This window comes from Mustela putorius, unplaced genomic scaffold (genome assembly GCF_011764305.1).
Source record: "Mustela putorius furo isolate JIRA1106 unplaced genomic scaffold, ASM1176430v1.1 tig00000281_pilon_pilon_pilon, whole genome shotgun sequence".
NCBI classification, from domain to species: domain Eukaryota; kingdom Metazoa; phylum Chordata; class Mammalia; order Carnivora; family Mustelidae; genus Mustela; species Mustela putorius.
In genome coordinates this window covers 32,147,769-32,171,366 of record NW_025421343.1, presented here as the reverse complement: position 1 = coordinate 32,171,366, position 23,598 = coordinate 32,147,769, and the positions used below count along the sequence as shown (strand labels likewise).

Here is a 23,598-nt window from a genome sequence, read left to right as displayed (position 1 = left end):
GCTTTTAGAACAAAACAAGTTCTCCTATGGGGCGCCCAGGCAGCTCAGTTGGTTAAGTGTCAGACTCTTGATCTCAGCTCAGGTCTTAATCTCAGGGTCATGAGTTCAAGGCCTGCACTGGGCTCCACACCGGGCTTAGAGCCTGCTTAAAAAGCAAACAAGTCGTCCCAGTACTATTTTGTGTGCCACCGTGTAGTGTGCCCTCTGGTATGTGGATCACACTTCGGGAAGCGATTTATGGTAAAACCCACGAGCATCAGCCTATGTTCTGTACCTTGGAATAACAGGAAAAGTCTCAGATATTTTATCGTTTTTAAAAATTAATTAATTCTTTCAGTACAAAGGTTCTTAAAATTTTATTCTCTTCAAGTTTCCAATTTGACCCCAACCCTCACTTTCAGACATTCCTACCTCTGATGTCGGAGGAAAGGCATGGCAGCCCTTTTACTTCTGCCCTTCACTTCCCTGCTCACTCACCCCTGTACTTCCTTCCTGTGTTAGGGGATGAGGGGATCCTGTTTCCTCCTGGGGCCGCATCGTTAACCGAACCTCACCTTTTGACCCCTTGCCGTCCTCTCCACCCACGCTGTCCAACATGTTAGCCGTTAGCAACACGGAGCACTTGAACTGTGGCCAGTCCAAACAGAGAAGTGCTCTACGTGTGAAATACACAACCAGATTTCAAAGACCTAGTACCAAAAAATCTAGCACATAAAATAATGCATTAATAATTCTTATGTTGGCTGCATATTAAAATGGTAATATTTTGCATAATACTGAGCTAAGTAAAAAATTATTCAAATCAATTTCATGTTTTACTCTTTTTAAAATGTGGCTTTTGGAAAATTTTAAATTACATATGGGCTGGCTGCATTTGTGACTTACATTATATTTCTATTAAACAGCTCAAGCCAGCTGGAGCATTTTTTATTATGTTCCTTCCCTAACAGGGTGTTTTAGCGGCTTCTGCTATCTGCAGAATAAAGTCTTAGCTTAGTAGCACAGGGCTCCAGAGTCTCTGTATCTACCCACAGCTACATTTGCAACCTCACCTTTGACCATGTAGCCTGCCTGTTAGCCACCCTGGTCCAGGCTCAGTCCTCATGATGAGCTGTCCACACTGCCCATAGCCCTCTTCTCCACACACAGCCAGCTTTCTAACCCTTCAGGGTACAGCTCATGTGACCCTACTCTGGGGGAACTCTTCCATTCCTATCCCACTTACCCCCAGCTTGCCTCTCTTTTGTGCTTCCAGGCTAGTCTGCATCTGTATTTAACATTTCACATAACGTAACCTGTGCTATAGTTCACCTCTTATATAGTTGGTGTGTCCGTCTCTCCCATGGGAGGTCAGGGACAGGATCTCCCACAGTTCTAGAATATCAAATTTAACATAGCGTTTTGACCAGGAAATATCTGTCAAATGGCAGACTGTTAGGGTGGTCCCCAGACCTGTTTCTCACCTCTCCTCCGCTCTGTGCTACAGGGAAGCCAACCCCACAGGCTGCTTGTATAAGCTCCTATTTCAGTTGGCTTCTGCCCAGGTTTGGCCAATGAGAGGAGGCTCCGGAAGGAGACCACAGGGCCAACTGGGAGAACTCTCCTCCTGCTGGAAGAGTGAGAGGATAGGAGAGCTTTTAAGTCTGCTGGGTCAAGAAGTAAAGAATTGCTAGGTTTGCATCTCACATAAATGGGGAGTTCAAGAGTTCCAAAACTGATGGATCAACAGAAAAATGGTCCCTAGCTGGTGATACCCTTAGTGTGGTTGGCCAAAGAAAATGTACACTGTCTCTCTCACAACCGTGGTTCCACATGATTTCCACAGGAAAACCATCTCACTAAAGAGGAGTTCAAAGTAAAAAATTACAAAAAATAAGAACTGATCCACCATAAATAAAAATGATGACTAGGAAGAACCCTCAAGGGGGTCATCTGGCTGGCTCAGTTGGTATAGCACGAAACTCCTGAACTTCGGGTTGTGAGCTGCAGCCCCATGCTGGTGTAGAGATTTCTTAAAATAAAATCTTAAAAAACAAAACAAGAGGGGTGCCTGGGTGGCTTAGTCGGTTAAGCATTTGCCTTGAGCTCCACATCGGGCTCCCTGCTCGGTGGAGACCTGCTTCTGCTGCTCCCTCTGGCTTGTGCTATCTTTCTCTGTGAAATAAATAAATAAAATCTTAACAACAACAACAAAACCCCCAAGAACATAAAGTAATAGAATAAACTCTAAAAAAAAAAAAAGGTGAAGTTTCTATATTTAAAATAACTCAAGATATACATTAAGAGTTTAAATACATAAATACCGTCTATAAAAAAGAATGGCCAGGGATGCCTGGGTGATGCTTTCGGTTAAGCATCTGCCATTGGCTCAAATCATGATCCCAGGATCCTGGGATCATGTCCTATGTCAGGCTCCTTGCTCCGCAGGGAGATTGCTTCTCCCTCTGCTGATGCTCCCCCTGCTTGTGTGTGTGTTCTCTGACAAATAAATAAAATCTTAAAAAAAAATAATGGGCAAATGTAAAAAGAAACTAATAAGAATGTTATTATTGGGGCACCTGGGTGGCTCAGTGGGTTAAGCCTCTGCCTTCGGCTCAGGTCATGATCCCAGGGTCCTGGGATTGAGCTCTGCATTAAGCTCTCTGCTCAGTGGGGAGCCTGTTACCCGCTCTCTCTCTGCCTGCCTCTCTGCCTACTTGTGATCTTTGTCTGTCAAATAAATAAATAAAATCTTAAAAAAAAAAAAGAAGGTGGCCTGGAAAGACAAAAAGATGGAAAACATAAAATGGAGGTTAGGGGACACAGAGGACAGAATGACATCACCCCATACATCTAATGGGAATCTGGCGAGGGGGGTGGTGGTGAACAGAAATAATGGGAGGAAGTGATATTGAGATTATAATGGTTGAGAATGTTCTAGAATTGATGAAAGACATACCTCCACATATTCAAATGGAACAAAGATTCCTGATTATGGAAAAAATAAAAACGAATCCATACCTAAACTGCAAAACACCAGGAAGAAAAAAAATGATTAAGATGGCCACAAAGAAAAAGCAAAACAACTACACAGGAACAGTAATCACACTAGCTGCACACATCTCAACACAACAATAGAGGATACTGAGCAAAAATAACTATCAAACTCAAATTCTAATTATACACCATTCATGGATGAGGGAGAAATACAAACATTTTCAGACAAAGTTTGAGGGCATTTCCCACTAATAGGCTGACTAAAGGAACTATTAAGAGCTGTATTTTGGGAAGAAGGAAATTGAATAAGAAGGAATAATGAGGAAGGCTGGGGGACTCAGATAAGTGTTTGCCTTCGGCTCAGGTCATGATCTCAGCATCCTGGGATTGAACCCTGCATCAGGAACCTGCTTTTCCCTTCCCTCCCTGCTATCTCTGCCTCACTTGTTCAAATGAATAAATAAAATCTTAAAAAAAAAAAAAAGAAGGAATGGTGAAGAAAGAAAAAGAAGAAAGAGAAAAGGGAAGGAAGGAAAGAAAGAGAGAAAGAAAGAAAGAGAAAGAGGGAAGGAAGGGGGAGCAAAAACACTAGTAAATATGTGAGAAATCAAAATAATCATTGATGATATAAAGTAACAATAATGGTAGGTATAAATTCAAGGTGGATTTTAAATTTACTTAAAACTAATTTTTTAAAAATTTATTTATTTGACACAGAGAGCAAGAGCCAGAGTGAGACAGAATGAAAGAGCACAAGCTGCGGGGAGAGGCAGAGGGTAATTTTTTTTTTTAAACACACGAGAGGCAGGAAGAGAATCATTAGAGATAAAATATCCCACCTGCACTGATCAGAAAAAGGAAGATAAACATCAAATTTAGACTTTGTGGAGGCAAACACATTTGTTAGAAATGGAAAGGTAACCAAAGAATAGACACAGAAAACGTAACTTTCAAACCAGTAAAGGGAAAAAAAGGAAGGAAATTTGATCAAAGCAACAGAAGTAATGTATAAGTGAACTACAACAAGAAAAGAAAACCATGGTAAATAGAAAATATATTAGGTGGACATAAATAGAAGTATTCCATTTTTCCAATTAATGTAAATTACTTAAATCTCAATTACAAGAAGACTTTAAATTGGATTTTAAAATTCAGCTAGATGCTGAGGGAAGATGTCAGAGTAGGAATCTGCTAGGGTCACCTCTTCCCACAGATACAGCTAGATAACACTGACATCAGTGAAAATAAACCAGAAGACATCAGGAAGACTGGCATGCTACTAAACAATGAATAGATCAACCAAGAAATCAAAAAGGAAATAAGAGGGGTGCCTGGGTGGCTCAGTTAGCTAAGCATTTGCCTTCAGCTCAGGCCATGAGCCCAGGGTCCTGAGAACAAACCACACACTCGGCTCCCTGCTCAGTGGGGAGTCTGCTTCTCCCTCTCCCCCTGCTGCTCCCCCAGCTCATGCTCTCCCTCAAAGAAATAAATAAAGAAAGAAAGTCTTAAAAACAAAACAAGACAAAAAACCAAAAAGGAAATAAGAAAGTATGTGGAAACAAATGAAAATGAAAACACAATGGTCCTCGGGGCGCCTGGGTGACTCAGTGGGTTAGGCCTCTGCCTTTGGCTTCGGTCATGGTCTCAGAGTCCTGGGATTGAGCCCCACATTGCGGGGTCTCTGTTCAGCAGGGAGCCTGCTTCCCCCTCACCCCTGCCTGCCTCTCTGCCTACTTGTGATCTCTCTCTCTCTGTCAAATAAATAAATAAAATCTTAAAAAAAAAAAAAAAACCCACAATGATCCAAAATCTTTGAGATGCAGCAAAAGCTATTCTAACAGGGACATTCATAGCAATAAGGCCTACCTTAAGAAACAGGAAATATCACAAATAAACAACCTAACTTTATACCTAAAGGAGCTAGAAAAAGAAGAACAAATTAAACCCCAAACCAGTGGAAAGAAAATAAAGGTTAGACCAGAAATAAGTGAAATACAAACAAACAAACAAAGGTTTTATTTTGCTTGCAGTAGCTTTTTGTTAATTGCACAAAATCATGTTTTTGCCATTTAAACATTATCACACAATCCTATTCTGAAAGACAAATGTTCATTAAAAACAAAGCAAAAATAAAAATTTACAACCTTAATTACCTAGATTTGTCATTTAAAGGAGGTTTAAAGGGAAAAAAAAAAAGGGTCATGGAAGAGGGGCTTTCTTACAATCTTTTACACAAGTGTCACATTTTCTCCTAAAAGGGAAACAAACCAAAAACAACAGAAAAGATCAATGAAACCAGGAGCTGATTCTTTGAAATTGATAAATTTTAGCCAGACTCATAAAAGAGAAAAAGAGAGAAAGAGAGAGAGGGAGGACTCAAACAAAATCAGAAATGAAAGAGGAGAAATAACAACTGACATCATAGAGATACAAAGGGTTATAAGAGAACATTATGAAAAATTATATGGCAACAAACTGGACAACCTAGAAGAAATGGATAAATTCCTAGAAACATATAATCTCCCAAAAGTGAATCAGGAAGAAATAGAAAACGTGAATAGACTCATTACCAGCAATGAAATTGAATTGGAAAATTTAAAAACTCACAACAAAGAAAACTCCAGGACCAGATGCTGTTGCAGGTAAATGCTAACAAACATTTAAAGACATGTTAAACTTATTCTTCTAAAACCATTCAAAAGAATAGAAAAGGAAAAAAATTTCCAAATTCATTTTATGAGGCCAACATGACCTTGATACCAAAATCAGACAAAGACAGCACAAACGAAGAATTATAGGCCAATGTCTCTGATAACATAGATGCAAAAATCCTTAAGAAAATATTAGCAAACCAGGGACGCCTGGGTGGCTCAGCTGGTTAAGCGGCCGCCTTCAGCTCAGGTCATGATCCCAGCGCCCTGGGATCGAGTCCCACATCGGGCTCCTTGCTCAGCAGGGAACCTGCTTCTCCCTCTGCCTCTGCCTGCCATTCTGTCTGCCTGTGCTTGCTCTCTCCCCCTCTCTCTCTGATAAATAAATAAAATCTTAAAAAAAAAAAAAAAAAAAAAAAAAATATTAGCAAACCAAACTTAACAGGACATTAAAAAAGTCATTCATTGCAATCAAGTGAGATTTATTCCTGAGATGCAAGGGTGGGTCCATATTTGTAAATCAATCAATGTGATACATCACATGAACCCATAGCTAACATCATACTCAATGGTAAAAACTGAAAACTTTCCCCCCTAAGATCAGGAACAACACAAGGATGTCCACTTTCACCACTTTTATTCACATAGTACTGAAAGTCCTATCCACAGCAATCAGACAAGAAAAAGAAGTAAAAGGCAACCAAAGTGGTAAAGAAGTAGTAAAACTTCCACTATTTATAGATGACATGATACTATATATAGAAAACCCTAAAGATTCCAACAAAAAACTACTAGAACTGATAAATAAACTTGCAGGATACAAAGTCAATATACAGAAATCTGTTACATTTTTATGCATTAATAATGAAATAGTAGAAAGGGAAATTAAAAAAAATCCCATTTACAATTGCACCAAAAAGAAAAAGTACCTAGGAACCAAAGAGACAAAAGATCTGTACTCTGAAAACTATAAAACACTGATGAAAGAAATAGAAGATGACACAAACAAATGGAAAGATACTCCATGTTCATGGACTGGGAGAACACGTATTGTTAAAATGTCCATATTACCTAAAGCAATCCCCAGATTTAATGCAACTCTTATAAAAATACCTAAAGCATTTTTTTCACAGAACCAGAATAATCCTAAAATTTGTATGAAACCACAAAAGACCCCAAGTAGCCAAGCAATCTTGAGAAAGAACAAAACTGGAGGTATCACAATCCCAGATTTCAAGATAAACTACAAATCTGTGGTAATCAAAACAGTATGATACGGATACAAAAAGAGACACATTGATTAATGGAACAGAATAGAGAGCCCAGAAATAAACCCATGATTGAATGATCAATTAATCTTTGACAAAGGAGGCAAGAATATGCAATGGGAGAAAGTCTCTTCAAAAAAGGTGTTGGGAAAACTGGAGAGCTACCCGTGAAAGAATGAAACTGGGCCACTTTCATACATCACACATAAAAATAAACTCAAAATGGATTGAGAACCTAAATAAATGTGAGACTGAGTCCATAAAGATCCTAGAAGAGCGCAGGCAGTGATTTCTCTGACATCATACACGGCAAGTTTTTTCTTTTCTTCTTTTTAAAGATTTCATTTATTTATTTGAGAGAGAGCGCAAGCGAGAGAGCACATGTACACACACACACACACACACACACACACACACAAGCTAAGGGAGAGGGATAAAGAATCTCAAGCAGATTCCACACTGACAGCAGAGCCTGATGCAGGGCTTAATCTCATGACCCCTGAAATCATGACCTGAGCTGAAATCAAGAATCAGATTCTTAAAACTGGCTGAGATATCCAGGTGCCTCCACAGCAAGTTTTTTCTAGATATGTCTTCTGAGGCAAGGGAAACAAAAGCAAAAATAAACTATTGGCACTAGAACAAAATAAAAAGCTTCTGCACAAAAACAGAAACAATCAACAAACAAAAAGACAACCTAATGAACGGGAAAAGATATTTGCAAAAGACATGATCTGATAAAGGGTTAGAATCTAAAATATGTAAAGAACTTACACAATCCAACATAAAAAAAACCCCAAATAATCTGATTAAAAATGGGCAGAAGACATTAATAGGAATTTCTCCAAAGAAGACATCCAGATGGCCAAGAGACACAAGAAGAGATGCTCATCACTTGGCATCAAGGAAACACAAATCAAAATTGCAGTGACATATCACCTAATACCCGTCAGAATGGCTGAAATCAAAAACATAAGAAACAAGTGTTGCCAGGGATATGGAGGAAAAGGAATCCTCCTACGTTGTTGGTGGAAATGTAAAGTGGTATAGCCACTGGAGAAAACAGTATAAAAATTTTTCAAAAAATTAAAGATAGAGTTACCATACAGTTCAGCAATTTCATTACTGGATATTTACCCCAAGAATAAGAAAACATGAATTTAAAAGATAAGAGCACTCTTCTGTTTACTGCAGCATTATTTATAATAGCTGTATTATGGAAGCAGCCCAAGTGTCCACTCATAGATGAACGGATAAAGATGTGTGTGTGTGTGTGTGTGTGTTTATAAAATGGAGTATTACTCAGACACGAAAATGAATGAAATCTTGCCATTTGCAACAAGTGGATAGATCTAGAGTGTATAATGCTAAATGAAATAAGTCAGCCAGTGAAAGACAAATACTGTATGATTTTATTTATATGTGGAATTTAAGGAATGAAACAATAAAAGCCAAAAAACGTTTTTTTTTTTTTGTTTTAAAGATTTTATTTAGGGGCGCCTGGGTGGCTTCAGTTGGTTGAACAACCACCTTGATATCAGCTCAGATCATGATATCCTGGAGTCCTAGGATTGAGTCCCGCATCAGGCTCCCTGTTCAGCAGGGGGTCTACTGCTCCCTCTGACCTTCCCCCTCTCATGCTCGCTCTCATTCTCTCTCTCTCTCTCTCTCTCTCTCTCGGACAAATGAATAAAACCTTTAAAGAAAATAAAGACTTTATTTATTTGAAGAGAGAGACACAGTGAGAGAAGGAACACAAGCTGGGGGAGTGGGAGAGGGAGAAGCAGGCTTCCTGCTGAGCGGGGAGCCCGATGCGGGGCTCGATTCCAGGACCCTGGGATCATGACCTGAACCGAAGGCAGACGCTTAATGACTGAGCCACCCAGGCACCTCAAACAAACAAACAAAAAACCCTCTTAAATGTAAATATAAAACTTTTAAATATAGAGAACTGGTGGTTACCAGAGAGGAGGTCGGGGAGAATGAGACACACAGGTGATGGGGGTAAGAGTACGCGCCCTGTGATGAGCACAGGTGTTGTACGGAAGTGCTGAATCACTATATTGTACGCCTGAAACTCACATAGCACTGCATATTAATTATACTGGAATTAAAAAAAATTCAGCTAGATGTTGTTTACAATGACACCTAACGTAATCTTACAGAAATGTCAGAAGTAAAGGTTTGGACAAGGCTCCACATTTACAGTATATTAAAAAGGAACTAGGGAGCTTTTATTAGCAACAGACAAAATAGGCTTTTAAAGACCTGTGTAAACATTATAAATATTTAGGATGGTATAATAATTCTGGTTTCATTTGCAAGTAACAGGACAGCATCAAAATGTAAAATTAATTGACAAAATGACCTCTGAAAGAGAGGAAGGAAGAAAAAAAGATTTGAAAAATCTATAATCAAAGTAATCTCTCAATGAAAATTAGTAAATATGAAAGACTTGTATATTAACAGGCTTAATATAGTGAACACATAGGCAAAGGAATATTTTTCTCAAGCACCCACAGAATTAATTTCAACAAATACCAGCCTCTATATTTCTATGTAAACACATTTCCTGAATAACTGAAACACTAAGCATTGAAATTATTTCAAATGTTGTAGTTTCAAGAAGAGATTACCCAAAGCTCCAGGTAGCTTCCTCCTTTAGCAAAAGGCCCCTCAATTCGCTTGACCAATCACTAGCATTTGTGACAGTGGATCACTCCCTCCTCCTTAAAATCCTTCTTTACTTGGCTTCTAGGTCGCCGCCTCATCAGCCAGTCCCCTCCTCTCCTTTCCCAGCTCCTCCTCAACCCACAGACTTAACACTGGAAGCCAAAGGCTCAGCCCTGTAACTATTCTCCACAAACAGCCTCGGTGGTCCCACCGAGTCTTGTGCCTTTAAGAATCATCGACGTACCGAGGCACTCCCACCCGTGCACTCCAGCCCGAATATATGCTCTGGACCTCGCCAGCATCTCTACTAACCAATCTTTTTATTTATTTTTTATTAAAAATATTTTATTTATTTGACAGAGAGAGATCACAAGTAGGCAGAGAGGCAGGCAGAGACAGAGAGGGGGAAGCAGGCTCCCTGTTGAGCAGAGAGCCCGATGTGGGGCTCGATCCCAGGACCCTGAGATCATGACCTGAGCCGAAGGAAGAGGCTTAACCCACTGGGCCACCCAGGCGCCCCTCTACTGACCGATCTTAAAAGTAAGTGAGGGCCATACCCAAGATCAAATTCCTCATCATTTCCCCTGCCCCTCCTCCCTCATCATGTGCCTTCATTTAATGGCACTTCCATGCCTCTGGCTGCTTAGGCCAAGATCTTTAGGGACATCCTTGACACTTTTTTCTTCTTTTCACACCCCACATTCAATCCGCCTGTTGGCTCTATCTTCAGAATATAGTCTGACCACTTCCCACGACGTCCGCTCGGATCATGCCGATCAGGCCACCACCACTGTGCACCTGGATTACTGAACTAGCCTCTTAACGTGTCTACTTGCTTCTGAGCCTTTCCCTGTCCCAACCACTGCTTTCATCTAGCAAGCCGGAGCTATCCTGTTAAAGCGTATCAGATCGTGTCCTTCCTTTGATTAAAAACCTCTGATGCGTTCTTGTCACTCCCAGCAAAAGCCAAGGCGGTTCTTACAAAAAGCCTCCAAGAACCTAAACCATCTCCCCTCTCCCCAGTTAGCCCTCTGTCCTCGCTTCTTGCTCTGTTCCAGCCACACCAGGCTCACACTGTTCCTCAGGCACTATAGTCCTGTTCCCGACTGAGGCCCTGGCATGTGCTCTTCCTGCTGCCTAGAATGACTCTCCAGGTATCCGCATGGCTCCCTCCAGATGTCCCTCATGTCCTTCAAGTCTCTGCTCACATGTCACCACTTCAGAGCCTGTTTAAAGCCGAAATCCATCTGGATCCACCCCCCTCCCACCAACCCATCACTCCCTTTCCCTAACCTGCTTTAATTTCCCAAGACATGACATATTTATTCATTTTGTTTTCATCTTGCCCTACTCAAATGTCAGCTCCGAGAGGGGAGAAATTTTTTTTTTTTTGCTTTATAATCTGCTATATCCCCCGGGTCTGACACATAGTAGGTTTTTTTAAAAAACAGATTTTATTTATTTATTTGACATCACAAGTAGGCAGAGAGGCAGGCACAGAGAGAGGGGGGTAAGCAGGATCCCTGTTGAGCAGAGAGCCCGATGAGGGGCTCGATCCCAGGACTGTGAGACCATGACCTGAGCCGAAGGCAGAAGCTTTAACCCACTGAGCCACCCAGGCACCCACACAGTAGGTTTTCAACAAGTATCTGAAGAATGTGATATGAAGATAAGCCCTGACCTGCAGGAGACGGTACAATGATAGTAACTACGGGTGGCCAGAGAGAATGATGAGAAGGTGCTGGTAAGTTCTTTCTGGCAGACAGGAAGTGTGGCAAAGTAAGAAAAAGGAGAGATTATGGCGACGATCAGGTCAAAGTCCCCAGGGTCACAAGACCCCCTCCTCCACCCCCAACTTTCGTGAGGACACAGAGACTGACAGCCAACTTATGTACAATGAATAACAGCCCTGTAGACTGGGTCCCACAGAGTCGGGGAGCGGCTGCCGTTTAAACGCACACGAGAGCGAGAAGCAAACGAGAGACGCCTAAGAAAGCAGAGGAGGGAGCTCTGCAGAGAGTCCACAAGGTGAAGGACAAAAGATGGTTTGTGGTGACCAGTACAAAGAGAGCTTGTTCGGATTACGTCATCAAGTCCCAGAAGCGTCCTTGCCCATTGTGAGAAGAGCAAGGCCACTGAACGATGCTATTCTCCACCCCGAAGGAGCAGCCCGAGGGTCACATAATGGTTTTCAGTCTGTTTGGAAGCTCAGTGAAAAGACAATTTTTAACAGTAAATCCAGATGACGAAGCTGGGTGCATTTTCTGACACTGCCTTAAAGAAAAAAACATTTTATTTATTTATTTGAGAGAGAGAGTGAGAGCACGAGCGAGGGAGAGGGACAAGCGGACTCCGGACCAAGCACAGGGCCCACCGTGGGGCTCCGTGCCAGGACCTCGAGATCGTGATCTGAGCCGAAATGAAGAGTCAGACGTTCAACTGACTAAGCCAGCCAGGCGCCCCTGAAGGCTGCCTTTAATAAAGAAGTTTTATCGGGGGACCAGAAAATTAGTGCAGATCTCATTTTGTAAAAGAACAGCGGTTTATCCACTTGGCAACTACTACCGAATACCAACCACGTACCAGGCACTATGCTCCTACCACGGAGCCACGGATATTTGTGGTTTTGTTTTTGGAAATCTAAACAATTGTTGAACAAACTTTTAAGCTCTAGGTCTTCCTGATGCCTGTCAATTCTTCATCACCAGGAATTAGGTTGTTTAAGCACAAAAAGAGAAGTTAATAATGTATTCTAATATTGCAGACCATCAGTAAGCAAAAGCGAAATATTCGGTTATCGGTAAGTGAATGTATTTCAGAGCTTCCCAAAGTAAGTCTGCTGATAAACACAAGTGGACAAAGAAACCGTTTATTGGTTTTATTTTTACTTTGGAATCTACAGTGGAAGGTCACAAGCCTAAAAGAGAGCGAAGACCTCCTAATGGCAGACAGAGGAGCCTCCGAGGTTGAGCCTCGGAAGGAGTTTTGTTCAGGCTGAGCCTGGCGACATGTTCTAGACTAGCCAGCGTTCTGTCACCGGCCCATGTGAGGGACCGGACGTGCCAGGCAGATGCAGAACATCACGAAGAGGTGTTATGCAACTCTAGTCTTTTCAGGTTCGCCCAACAGAGAGCCTTTAATCTGAACATAAAAATAACCGTTACCAACACGCGCATGACAACTTACAACCTCTCATCGGCCCTGCGACCCGCAGATCCCACTGGGACCCCTGCTGTGCCAGTGTATGGAGCCTCAGAAGTTTGGTGGCTAAGGGACTTAGTGCAGAATTTCAAGCTACGAAATCCCTGCTCCTAGGCCTCTTGGTTCAAGTCTTACACTTTGAAATATCAGGCCATTTTAAATGGCGTCTACACAGCCATCCTCCTTGGGGCAAACCGTGGATGACAGTGTACAGAAACGTGACCTGGTCTGCTGCTTGCTGAAATCTAGAGGGAATAAGGGGCACTTTTCTGGAAATGCCAACAGAGCTCTCACCTTCCCTTAACTCATTTTTGTGTTTAAGTGGCGACTGGTACCTACAAACCTCCTTTGTCACACATGCAGTGAGTAGTGGGGTCCCACCGCTCGCCTCCTGTGCACTATTCTGCACGCTTCGGCCCTCACACTAGGCACCCATTACTATGCTAGCATGGCCTGGGGAGACGGGGGCTGTTTGGTCTCCCCATTACTAAACATCTTGCTTTACTCCTAATTCTCCCCAGCAGCATGATCACCACACAGCCCATACTTTCAAACTGTTTGTGACAACGTAATTGGTGACTTTGCCACCCTGTGCTTGGTGTGGACACGCCAGCTCTCCAGCACTGTCTGATAGAGCTCGTGGTTAACAGGTGGCTGTCGGCGACACAGGGACCCTAGCAGCAGGTTCCCCCCAGTACCTTTCAGGGTAACTTGACCGGACTGGATTTATTTATTTATTTATTTTAAGATTTTATTTTTTTATTTACATGACAGAGAGAGGGACCACAAGTAGGCAGAGAGGCAGGCAGAGAGAGAGGAAGGGAAGCAGGGTCCCTGCTGAGCAGAGAGCCCGATGTGGGGTTCGATCCCAGGACCCTGAGATCATGACCTGAGCCGAAGGCAGAGGCTTAACCCACTGAGTCACCCAGGCGCCCCCGGACTGGATTTATTTAAAACAGCGAATTCTCTTTACACTCTTCTCGCCTGACTCTTGGAGTTAAGAGATGGTTGTTCTGCTTTTGTGATCTGGAGTTGCAGCTGCTTCCAGGTTACGGAAAGCAGTGTGGGGTGAGGCTAAGAGCACGACTTCGGAGTCAGACTCCATCTGGAGTGGAGTTCTAACTCCATCACTGACTAACCCAGACAGGTACCCGAAGTACTTAGTCCATCGCTCAGTACAAAGTAAACGCTTAGTAAACGTTAGCTGTTCTTTTCTTTCTTTTTTAAAAACATTTTATTGATTTATTTGACAGAGAGAGACACAGTGAGGGGGGAACACAAGCAGAGGGAGTGGCAGAGGGGGAAGCAGGCTTCCTGCTGAGTAGGGAGCCTGATGCAGGGCTCCATCTCAGGACCCCAGGATCACGACCCGAGCTGAAGGCAGACACTTAACCGACTGGGCCACTCAAGTGCCCAGAACTTGTTCTTGTTTAAAACGAATTTAAAACATGATTACGAAGACCAAGTACTCAAATAAAAGGCAAAGGATCTAAATACTCTTCTCTCCAAAGACACGAAAATGCTCAACAAGCACAGGAAAAGACACCCAGCATCATTAGTCATGCAGGAGATGTAAAGCAAAACCACAGTGAGTTGTGGCTTCACGCCCAGAGGGACGGCTACAATAAGTAAGAGAATAACAAGTGTTGGTAAGGATATGGAGAAAGAGAAAACTTGTGCCCTGCTGGTGGGAATATTAAATGGTGCAGCTACTTTGGAAAACGTTCCTCAAAAAGTTAAAACACAGAAGCGTGTCTGGGTGGCTCAGTGGGTTGAGCGTCTGCCCTTGGCTCAGGTCATGCTTGTGGGGTCCTGGGAGGGAGCCCCACCTTGGACTCTCCACTCAGCAGGGAGCCTGCTTCTCCCTCTCCCTCGGCTCCTCCCCACTGTTCATTTTCTTGGTCTCTCTCAAATAAATAAAATCTTAAAAAAAAAAAAGAAGCTAAACACAGAATTGCCATTTGATGTAGCAATTCCACTCCTACCTAGTATACTCCTGTATACCCAAGAAAAATGAAGACATATGCCTCCACAGCGGACTACTACTACTTAGCCATGAAAAGGAACGAAGGGCAGAGGCATCCCACAGCATGGGTGTACCCTGAAGATATGATGCTGAGTAAAATAAGTCAATCACAAAACCCACACATTTATGGTTCCACATATATGATATGCCCAGAACACGCAAACATATGGGGGTGGAAAGTAGGTGAGTAGTGGCTGCCTAGGGCTGGAGGTGGGGGTTGTATAGAAAGACAGGAGGGTAAAAGTTAAAGGGTACAGGGCTTCTTTTGGGGGTGAGGAGAATGTTCTGGAATCCACTATCTCTGGTGACAGTCGCCCAACACTTAATATACTAAAAAACATTCAACTGTACACTTTAAATGGATAGACTGTATGGTATACAACTTATCTCAACAAAGCTGCTACCCAAAAAGTGGTTTGTTCAGCTTTATCCTTGCAGACACTATTCTTAAAGATTCCTGTCCTTGTTGGTCATATTCAGTCTTTGCCTCCTGGCTGCTTCTCTGGGTGTACTTTCTACAAAGAGGAAACGCTGTGCTGCCTCTGATTTTCCCTCTTTCCTTTTCCCTGGTTCCAGTGCTGGCCACTGCGGAGCCTCACTGCTCTAAAGGGGCGCAGTGGCCGCACCCTAGTGTAGATGGTGAGAGCATGGGCTCTGGAGACAAACCATGTGGGTCTGAACCCAGCTCTACCACTCACGGGGTGTGTAACCTTGGACAAGTTATTTAGCTTTTGCTTTCACTTCCATATCTGTAAAAAGAAAATCATAATGAGGAAAAACATTAGGGAACATCAGAAAAGTACCTAGATTAGTAAGGGCTCAGTGAAGGGCACTTCCTTCTCTTCTTTTCATTGGTCTGAGCAATGGCTGTGCAGCCAGCGTGTCCTTGTTCTCCTAGAACCTGTTTCCTGCCTCTGTGGGTGCTTTTGCGGACGCACCCGTAACTGCTAACACCCTGGACGGTCAGCTCATCTATGTTCATGGGCTCAACCATCAAGCTGCGTTCCTCCCACCGGCTGATGTCCTGAAGCTCCGACCGCCTGCCGGACAGGTCTACGCTGGTGGCCCACTGGGGGGGCTTGGTAAGAAAAAACCCAACTCTTCTTTCCCTAACTCTGACTCCTTACTGGAGGTGGTGGCACAACGATTCTACCTGTCACCAGGATACACACCTGCCCACACATCCCATCCATTACCAACTCCTGCCAATGTTCCTTCAGAAACAATTCTTAGCTCTGTTTCATCACCTTTTCCCCACCTTGGCTTCAGAGCAGAATCATCTGGGCAGCTCTGAACGCCCCCCCCCCCCATGCAGACTATGGTTTAGACCATTAAAAAAAATTTTTTTTTAAATTTATTTGACACAGAGAGAGATCACAAGTAGGCAGAGAGAGAGAGAGAGAGAGGAGGAAGCAGGCTTCCCACTGAGCAAAGAGTCTGATGCGGGACTCGATCCCAGGACCCCGAGATCACGACCTGAGCCGAAGGCAGAGGCTCAACCCACTGAGCCACCCAGGTGCCCCGCTTTAGACCATTTAAATGAGGACGCAGGCATCAACAGTTTTTTTTTTAAAGCTTCCCAGGTGGTCCCAGTGAATTTCTCATCCAGGCTAGAGAATCTGATCCAGCCTTTGGTCCGGCTCTCAAGCCCCACCTTGCACTGATTCTGGCTTTGCACTTCCACTGCGGCCACAATGAACTGCTTATAAAACCACCCCCTCCACTGTCTCTGTCCGCCGTACGCTTCGCCATCCCGTCCATCGGGCTCACTCCTATTTATCTTACTGGTCTCCCGGTTGCCTCCCCCAGGAAAGCTTCTCTAACTCACCCAACTACAATGAATGAGGTATTCCTCCCTCTGTACTCTTGTCGTGCCCAGTGAATGTTGATCACTGTGCTTACTAGTGTGCTGTTCTAGAATTATCTGCCTGTGTGCCTGACCCCCCTCACAGGGCAATGTGCTACCTGAGCCCAGGACTAGCTGACACTTGTTTTCATATTCTCAGCAGTTAGTCCCTGTCTGGCCTTATGCAAAGACTCAGTTCCAGAGGTGAGGAAAGGTTTTCTGGAAAGAGGTTGTTTATGCCAGACACTGACGGATGGGTTGGATTTCAATACATATTTTTTCACTCAAGGTGAAACCACCAACTTGATAATGTGTAAGTGTCAGACTCTACTTAAGTCTGGGGTCTCCATGTATTCACTACAATTTCTTATACATAGACTCTTGGTTTTTTGTTTTTGTTTTTAATTTTATTTATTTATTTGTCAGGGATAGAGGGAGAGAGAGCAAGCGAGCACAGGCAGACAGAGAGGCAGGCAGAAGCAGAGGGAGAAGCAGGCTCCCCGCTGAGCAAGGAGCCTGATGTGGGACTCGATCCCAGGACCCTGGGATCATGGCCTGAGCTGAAGGCAGACACTTAACCAACTGAGCCACCCAGGCGTCCCTAGACTCTTGTTTTATACTAAGAATGTTTTATCTTGGGTTTGCAATGAGGATCAACTTGTAAGTTCCCTCCAATTTTTTAGAAACAAGATGGAGTAAAAACTATAAATAACATAGTAGTCTATTACCCTAGATCATATTTTCTTTTACTTTCAAATCAAACTTTCTTCTGCTTTTGAGATACGTATGATTATCTTGGATCAAATTATCTCTATCTTGACCATTTAAAAATTTCTTTTGCCTACTGTAATATGAAACAGCTTGCTGGCCTGTACCCACAGACTATGTCAAGGAAAAAGAGAAATTCCACAGAAATTCCATCACGACTACATATAATTACAAATACGTTTCAAAGGGTGCTTCAAAAGAAATACACAATACAAGTAATGTAGTTTGTGTCCTTTTAATAAACACACTTGCATAGTTATATTACAATTTTGTAAAAATAAAAACAGATGACCTCATGCCAAGCGTGCCCAGCATCTGCACAATCTCAACACCTTTAATACTATAGTTTTAAGACACACAAAATAAAAATTTAAGGCAAAAACAGCACTTTGCAACAATTTAATAACTTATTACAGTAGCATCACAGCAGCATCCAATAATGCCACTTCAGGCAAAGTCTCTCAGTATTTCCATTATAGATTCTATTTACAAAAATTTATAACTAGGTAAAATTTATTCTAAGAAAACTTGGCAAATAAAGCTGTGGACTGGAACTGGCATTTCTTTCTCTACTTTTCCTTCCCCCACTTTCTTTTAAACTGTCACTATTCATTTTGTATTTTAAAATAACAGTTACATTTTTAAATAGTTGTTCTACTTTAAAATGACTCTTTTAAGATAAAGTTTTAGAGGAAACTATATAATGGGTGGGACTGACTTAAATTTTTAAATTTGCTAAAAAAATCAGCTTCAGTTTTAGAACTTAACTTTTTTCATCACTGGAAAACCTATCAGGTTTAATCACATACTTTAAAAATGATTATCACAAGTGCTGTGAAATGTGTAAACCTGGCGATTCACAGACCTATACCCCTGGGGATAAAAATACATTATATGTTTATTAAAAATTTTAAAAATAAAAAAAAGAGAATTTACCAGCAAAAAACAAAAAGAAAAAAGAAAAAGATTATCACATACTACAATCTTGAAATAAACAGCTTTAAAAAAAAATTAACAGGTATTTGGAGTCTTCCTATGGGGTTCAGATTTATCCCTATTTTAAAATTCTGTGTTCCTGATAAACCGTTTCCTTCTAATGCTTCTTTCTAAGCCAACTGAAAGCCGCCTCTCATCCTGAACGAGGAAGAGAGCAAACAACGCGGCGGAACGGGAGGTCCTGTGAAGGACCGGCTGCATGCGCTTTTAAGAAGGATTTAGGTTACTTTTACATGTCATTCAGTTTCCTTTACTTTTAGCTTTCTCTCAAATATATGGCAAAATACCTACACAAAGAGTGGTATTTCAGGAAAAACAGTACACTTATTTTCCAGACCAACATCCAGCTTAAGTATGCCCTTATGGGATTTGATTTAGTCCATGGGTACCTGATGAATGTATTATTTTTCTGACTGATTACAGATGCTAAGCTTTCCTTGAATGTCATTCTTGATAAATTATATTTATCAGGGTTACAGTGAAGCGATTTGAGCTATAAAAATACCTTTGAAATAATTTATCAGTGTATTAGATAAGCCCAAATTCAAAATTAGAAAGAGAAAATGTTATACTAAATTGTGTGGCTAATTAGCAGAGGTCTGATTTCCACTCTCAGGGTTTAAAATGGATTTAAAGTAACTGTCCTTAATCTGAACCCAATCAAATAGTGCAAAAGCAGAAAGTTCAGAAAATAAAAGGCAAGACCAAGTAATCCATACAATCTGGAAGATCAGCTGAATTCACAAGGACTCAGTCTTTGTACTGTCTCCTTTAGTGACTGCAGGCAATCTGTTATCCCACCTGTAAAGTGTTATTATTGCTTTCCTATTAACGTCATATTTTATAAAAGTACCATGATGATGCCAAATACTAAAAACTGAGGTGGTCTAATAGTTAACTAGAAATCCCTGCTCCATGGAACGCACATGTACATCATACATCCCAGGAACGGTAAGCATTTTGAAACACAGACATTTGAACTTTGTAAAGTTCTACCTAAACTGTTGATTCTTTCTCAAGAAAAAAGTTATGATTTAGGCAATGACTGAAATTATTCATTCACAATGTATAGGCACATTAACATAAATATTACACAAAATACGCCTCTAACTGAAACTCAGAGATATAAAAACATATTTCACTCTTCTTAAAGAACTCTGTGAGGAAATAAGACTCTGATTGTATGTACACTTTTCCTGATAATACTCTGACATTCATGAACAGTAGATTGCACTGCAGTTTGTAAACATTTTAAGTTGCATAAACTTCTCATTGATTTTCAAATATAGTTTAATACTGCCTACTAATACCCTTTTTTCTTTCAGCTAGGTACTCTCACATCATTTACTTATTTATAATAATGTTTATTATCTTTAAAGTGTTTTCTGTTCAAGGAAAAGGAGTAAAATCCTATGCCAAAGTAGCCAATGTGTCTGAAGACGAGATATGAGACAGAGAATTCTGGGTGGTAAAACCAATCTTCTAGCCTCAGAGCAGCTTCATGGACACAGAAAAATGCTGCTCTCACACATCTTTCCTTCACTCGAATTCAGTTGAGACTGAGCAGAGCCTGTATGCCTGCCTCAGTGGCATTTACACTCTTCAAGGATTCCTTATGATTTTTACTAAATACATTAAGAAGAACGTCAACGCATGTCCTTTTATGACAGGTAGTCACCTCATTAAAATAGGTATCATAAATTTTGACTTTAGAATGTATTCTAGATCTAAACGCTAAGGCAGGGAAGGTTTCCTATCTCACCGTCAATGATAGGAGTCTTTCATTCCTCCAAGAGTCCATTTTTAGGTCCCCAATAGAGAAGTAACACCTGACTGCTACAGCACACGGTGCAGGACCTTCCTCAGCTCAGAGCTCACAGACCCTAAGGAACTCCCACAGTACAGTGCCCGTTTGTGCGTGGCTGAGACGGAGGAAACATAGCCCACTCTGCACATCCTGCTGGGATAGGCTGCTTTCCTCTTTGCTGAGAAAAAGCTTCCCAGAAGTGTTATTGCTCCCACCCAGAAACACACAGAAAATACAAAAAAGGTTATTTCCAGTTCTTGGCCTTTAAACGATTTCAATATTGGTTCTCATGGTGGCATATTAGAAAGTAACAGTAAACAGTGCATATCTGGGAGCAAATCACATATTGAACCAGTTAAGAGCTCACTGTGATTAGGATCAGATCAAACATAAGAGCAAAACATAAGCAAGTTTTATCTGAACTGTAATGAATATACATGTTGCAGTAACATTAGAAAAGCATGGCAGCCCATTCCGAACCAGGGAGAATAGTTTGTGCAAATAGTGGGTCTTTGTGTGTTTGAACTCCCACCATGTAAGGGCAAACTCAATATGCATGCTAATGACCTACAATTACCAAATTAAAAAAGAAGAAAAATGCTAAAGGATGCCAGAGTGAACAGCAGGGAAAGCCACACAAAGACCCACTATCCTTTAACTTGTTACAAATAAATTTTAACTGTAAATTAGAAACACAAAGAAATAATCACAAGTGGCTCTAACATTCAAACGGAGTTAATGAATTGTGTAGGAGAGATTTGATCAGGGCTGCCTGCCCTGCCTCCACGCTAGAGTCAAACTTGGATAGTGGGTCTCTGGGGTGCTTTCACACTGGAAGACAACATTGGGTCCTATAAAAAGAAAAATGAGGAATAAAATGAACATAAAGCAAATTAAGTGGGTGAGAAAAAAATTTGACTAGTAACATGCAACATCAACTAAACAAATCAGAACTATTAAAATCCTCAATCTTTAAAAAACATCCTAATCACATAATAAAATGAAAACAGTAATTGTTAAGGGCCCAAGAAACACAAATGGTAATCTAAAATTTAACCAGTTTTCACAGACTCATATACTCCTGGCTGTTCTTCCTTTAGAACAGTTTTTATCTCTTCTTTGTATTCCTTATTATATAAGACTTAATTGGAAAAGAGTGTTCCTCCACTGGAAAACAAGAGAAACAACAACAACGCACTTGGAAACCTGTCCCTTCACATCCTGGAAAAGCCAAACGTACCGCTGCACTGGGTGTCTCCAGGGTTCACTAGCCAAGAAGCTTCCATACCCCACAGGTCTGACAAGTATCTTCCCCTCCAGGGGCCAGGGAAGGTACCTCATGCATGTCTAGTTAATGAGATAAGCGGGCAAGCTCTGGAAGCTGCCAAACCAATCAGCAGAGCTTACAAACGGTCATGTAGATAGCCCACATTTTGGGGGGATGTTCGAACCATAAAAAACTCGACTCCTCCCACATCCAAATTGAGAAATTCAGTTGCTTTATCTAAAGGAAAGACTTCTCCCAGGATCAGAACTCTTTTTGGAGCTACAAGCTCTACAGTGAAAATAATGCTCTAATACTTCAATTTTATAGTATTTATAATTTTATAGAATTTATAGTATAAATTCATAATACTTGCACTGAATCATAAGCATCTCTCAGATTGACTGGGTTACCATTTATGTGTTCTCAGAAACTAAAATGAAAGGCTAATAAATATTTTAGATAATTTCACAATGATAAAAATACAAATCATGATGAATCATGATGTATTCTGTAAAAAACAAAACAAAACAAAACAATCAAAATCAAAAGGGTGGGGGGAAAGTGACATTTTATAAAGGTAAAAAGCATTTCTAAGTGCTGTTTAATTCTCTAATTATTACAAATATAAGAAAGGCTAGGCAATTACTAAGAGATAATTTTATAAAATACCGTATTTCATACTGTGATCTGGATCCTTGTTCTAAAAACAGTGAAACAGATCTTGACTCATGTATCTCTTATGGCATTAGGCATCTTAAAAAAATCACCTACTAAGAGTTTTGCAAACAAACAGTTTAATCAGGTTTTTAATTCTCTGCTAACCTGGATGTTGTGTAAATATATGGATATTAAATGAGAAGGTTGCAAAATTAATAGCACCTGTACTCTCAAAGGGTAATTTGAGTAAGTGAATATGGTAATTACTGGCTGCTCTTTATTAAGCAGAAAAAGATCATTAGAGGTGAAAAAAGGATGGTGGTAAAGGGAAGTTGAAGTATAGACTGCTCTTTAACTCAAGAACCTGTAAAAGAGTTGGCATCTTTTCAGATACGGTCTAATAGTAAGGTCTAAAGCTAAAAGAAAAAGTATTTAAGCAGTATAACTTTTGATTTTGTGAAAAAATTTCTTTTGCAATTTACTGCTTTCATCACTAATATAGACTTGCTAAGAAGAGTGCTGAGTTTGAGACATGCCTGGGGACAGAATGTGCTACATATTAAAGCTTTTGTACTAGCTGAGAGCAAACAGTTTGGTATTACTCACACTGTTGACTTGGATCGGAGTCTGTTGTCATCTTAACATAGTTTGAAGGAAAGAGACCAGTCACCCCGTTGATTTCGCCCTGCCACCAGTCAGGATCATCTTTGTTCAAAACATTGATCAGCTGTCCCTTGGAGAAATTCAGCTCATCCTCGTTATTTGCCACATAGTCATACATGGCAATCACCTGACACACTACCAGAAAAAGAACAAAATAATAGATTAATTATTCCTACAAAGATCCCATGTTACAACTAGGCTAAAATTTCCCTTGAGCTGCTCTCTCTCACCCTCCTTCCTCCATTCCTTATTTTACAAAACAAGGCTCTCCCAGCTACAGTTAATCCACATGAACCACTACACTTTACGTATGAGAGCAGAGGAATTCCACCTTGAAAAATTTGAAGCAATTAAGTGGTTGGTTCAATTATCACCGAACAGTTGACTGTTTCCACACAGAACTTTCTAGAAAGGAAGTTCTCATTGGGTAGAATTATAAAAAGAAATAATTTTTACTATTTTTCAAAGTTTCTGTTAATCTAAGAAGTTGCTGAGTTTCAACAAAACTTCTAGAAGCTGCGACACAAGTTAACCCACTGCCGTACCAGGATGAAAGGCAGGTGTAGTTCTTTCACTGCTTGGACCCAAAAGTTTAACGTGGCTGGCAGGAAACCATCCTTTCTGTCGCTTTTTTCCTCTGGCCTGTAAGATCAGCAAAAGGAATATGAAAGATGAGATTAAAAACAATTACTGAGATATAAACTAAAAAAGGCTGTGTAGTAAAGAATTTAGCCCTGTCCCAAAAGAGGTATGAACTCTACCTTTGGCTCCTGGGAGGTCATCTCTAAACCTGTGATAT

General features: G+C 41.1%; 1 protein-coding gene across 14 annotated transcripts in view; it reads right to left on the bottom strand.

Moving 5' to 3' along the window:
- ITSN2 (intersectin 2) overlaps positions 1 to 23,598 on the bottom strand; it is a 140,124-nt gene that overhangs the window by 19,509 nt on the left and 97,017 nt on the right. For all 14 annotated transcript variants that reach the window (XM_045079304.1, XM_013052956.2, XM_045079303.1 and 11 more), the window contains 2 exons: positions 23,345 to 23,441; positions 22,743 to 22,934 (listed from right to left, as the gene is read on the bottom strand). In XM_045079304.1, coding sequence (XP_044935239.1) covers positions 22,743 to 22,934; positions 23,345 to 23,441 — 289 coding nt within the window. The remainder of the gene's footprint in view (positions 1 to 22,742; positions 22,935 to 23,344; positions 23,442 to 23,598) is intronic.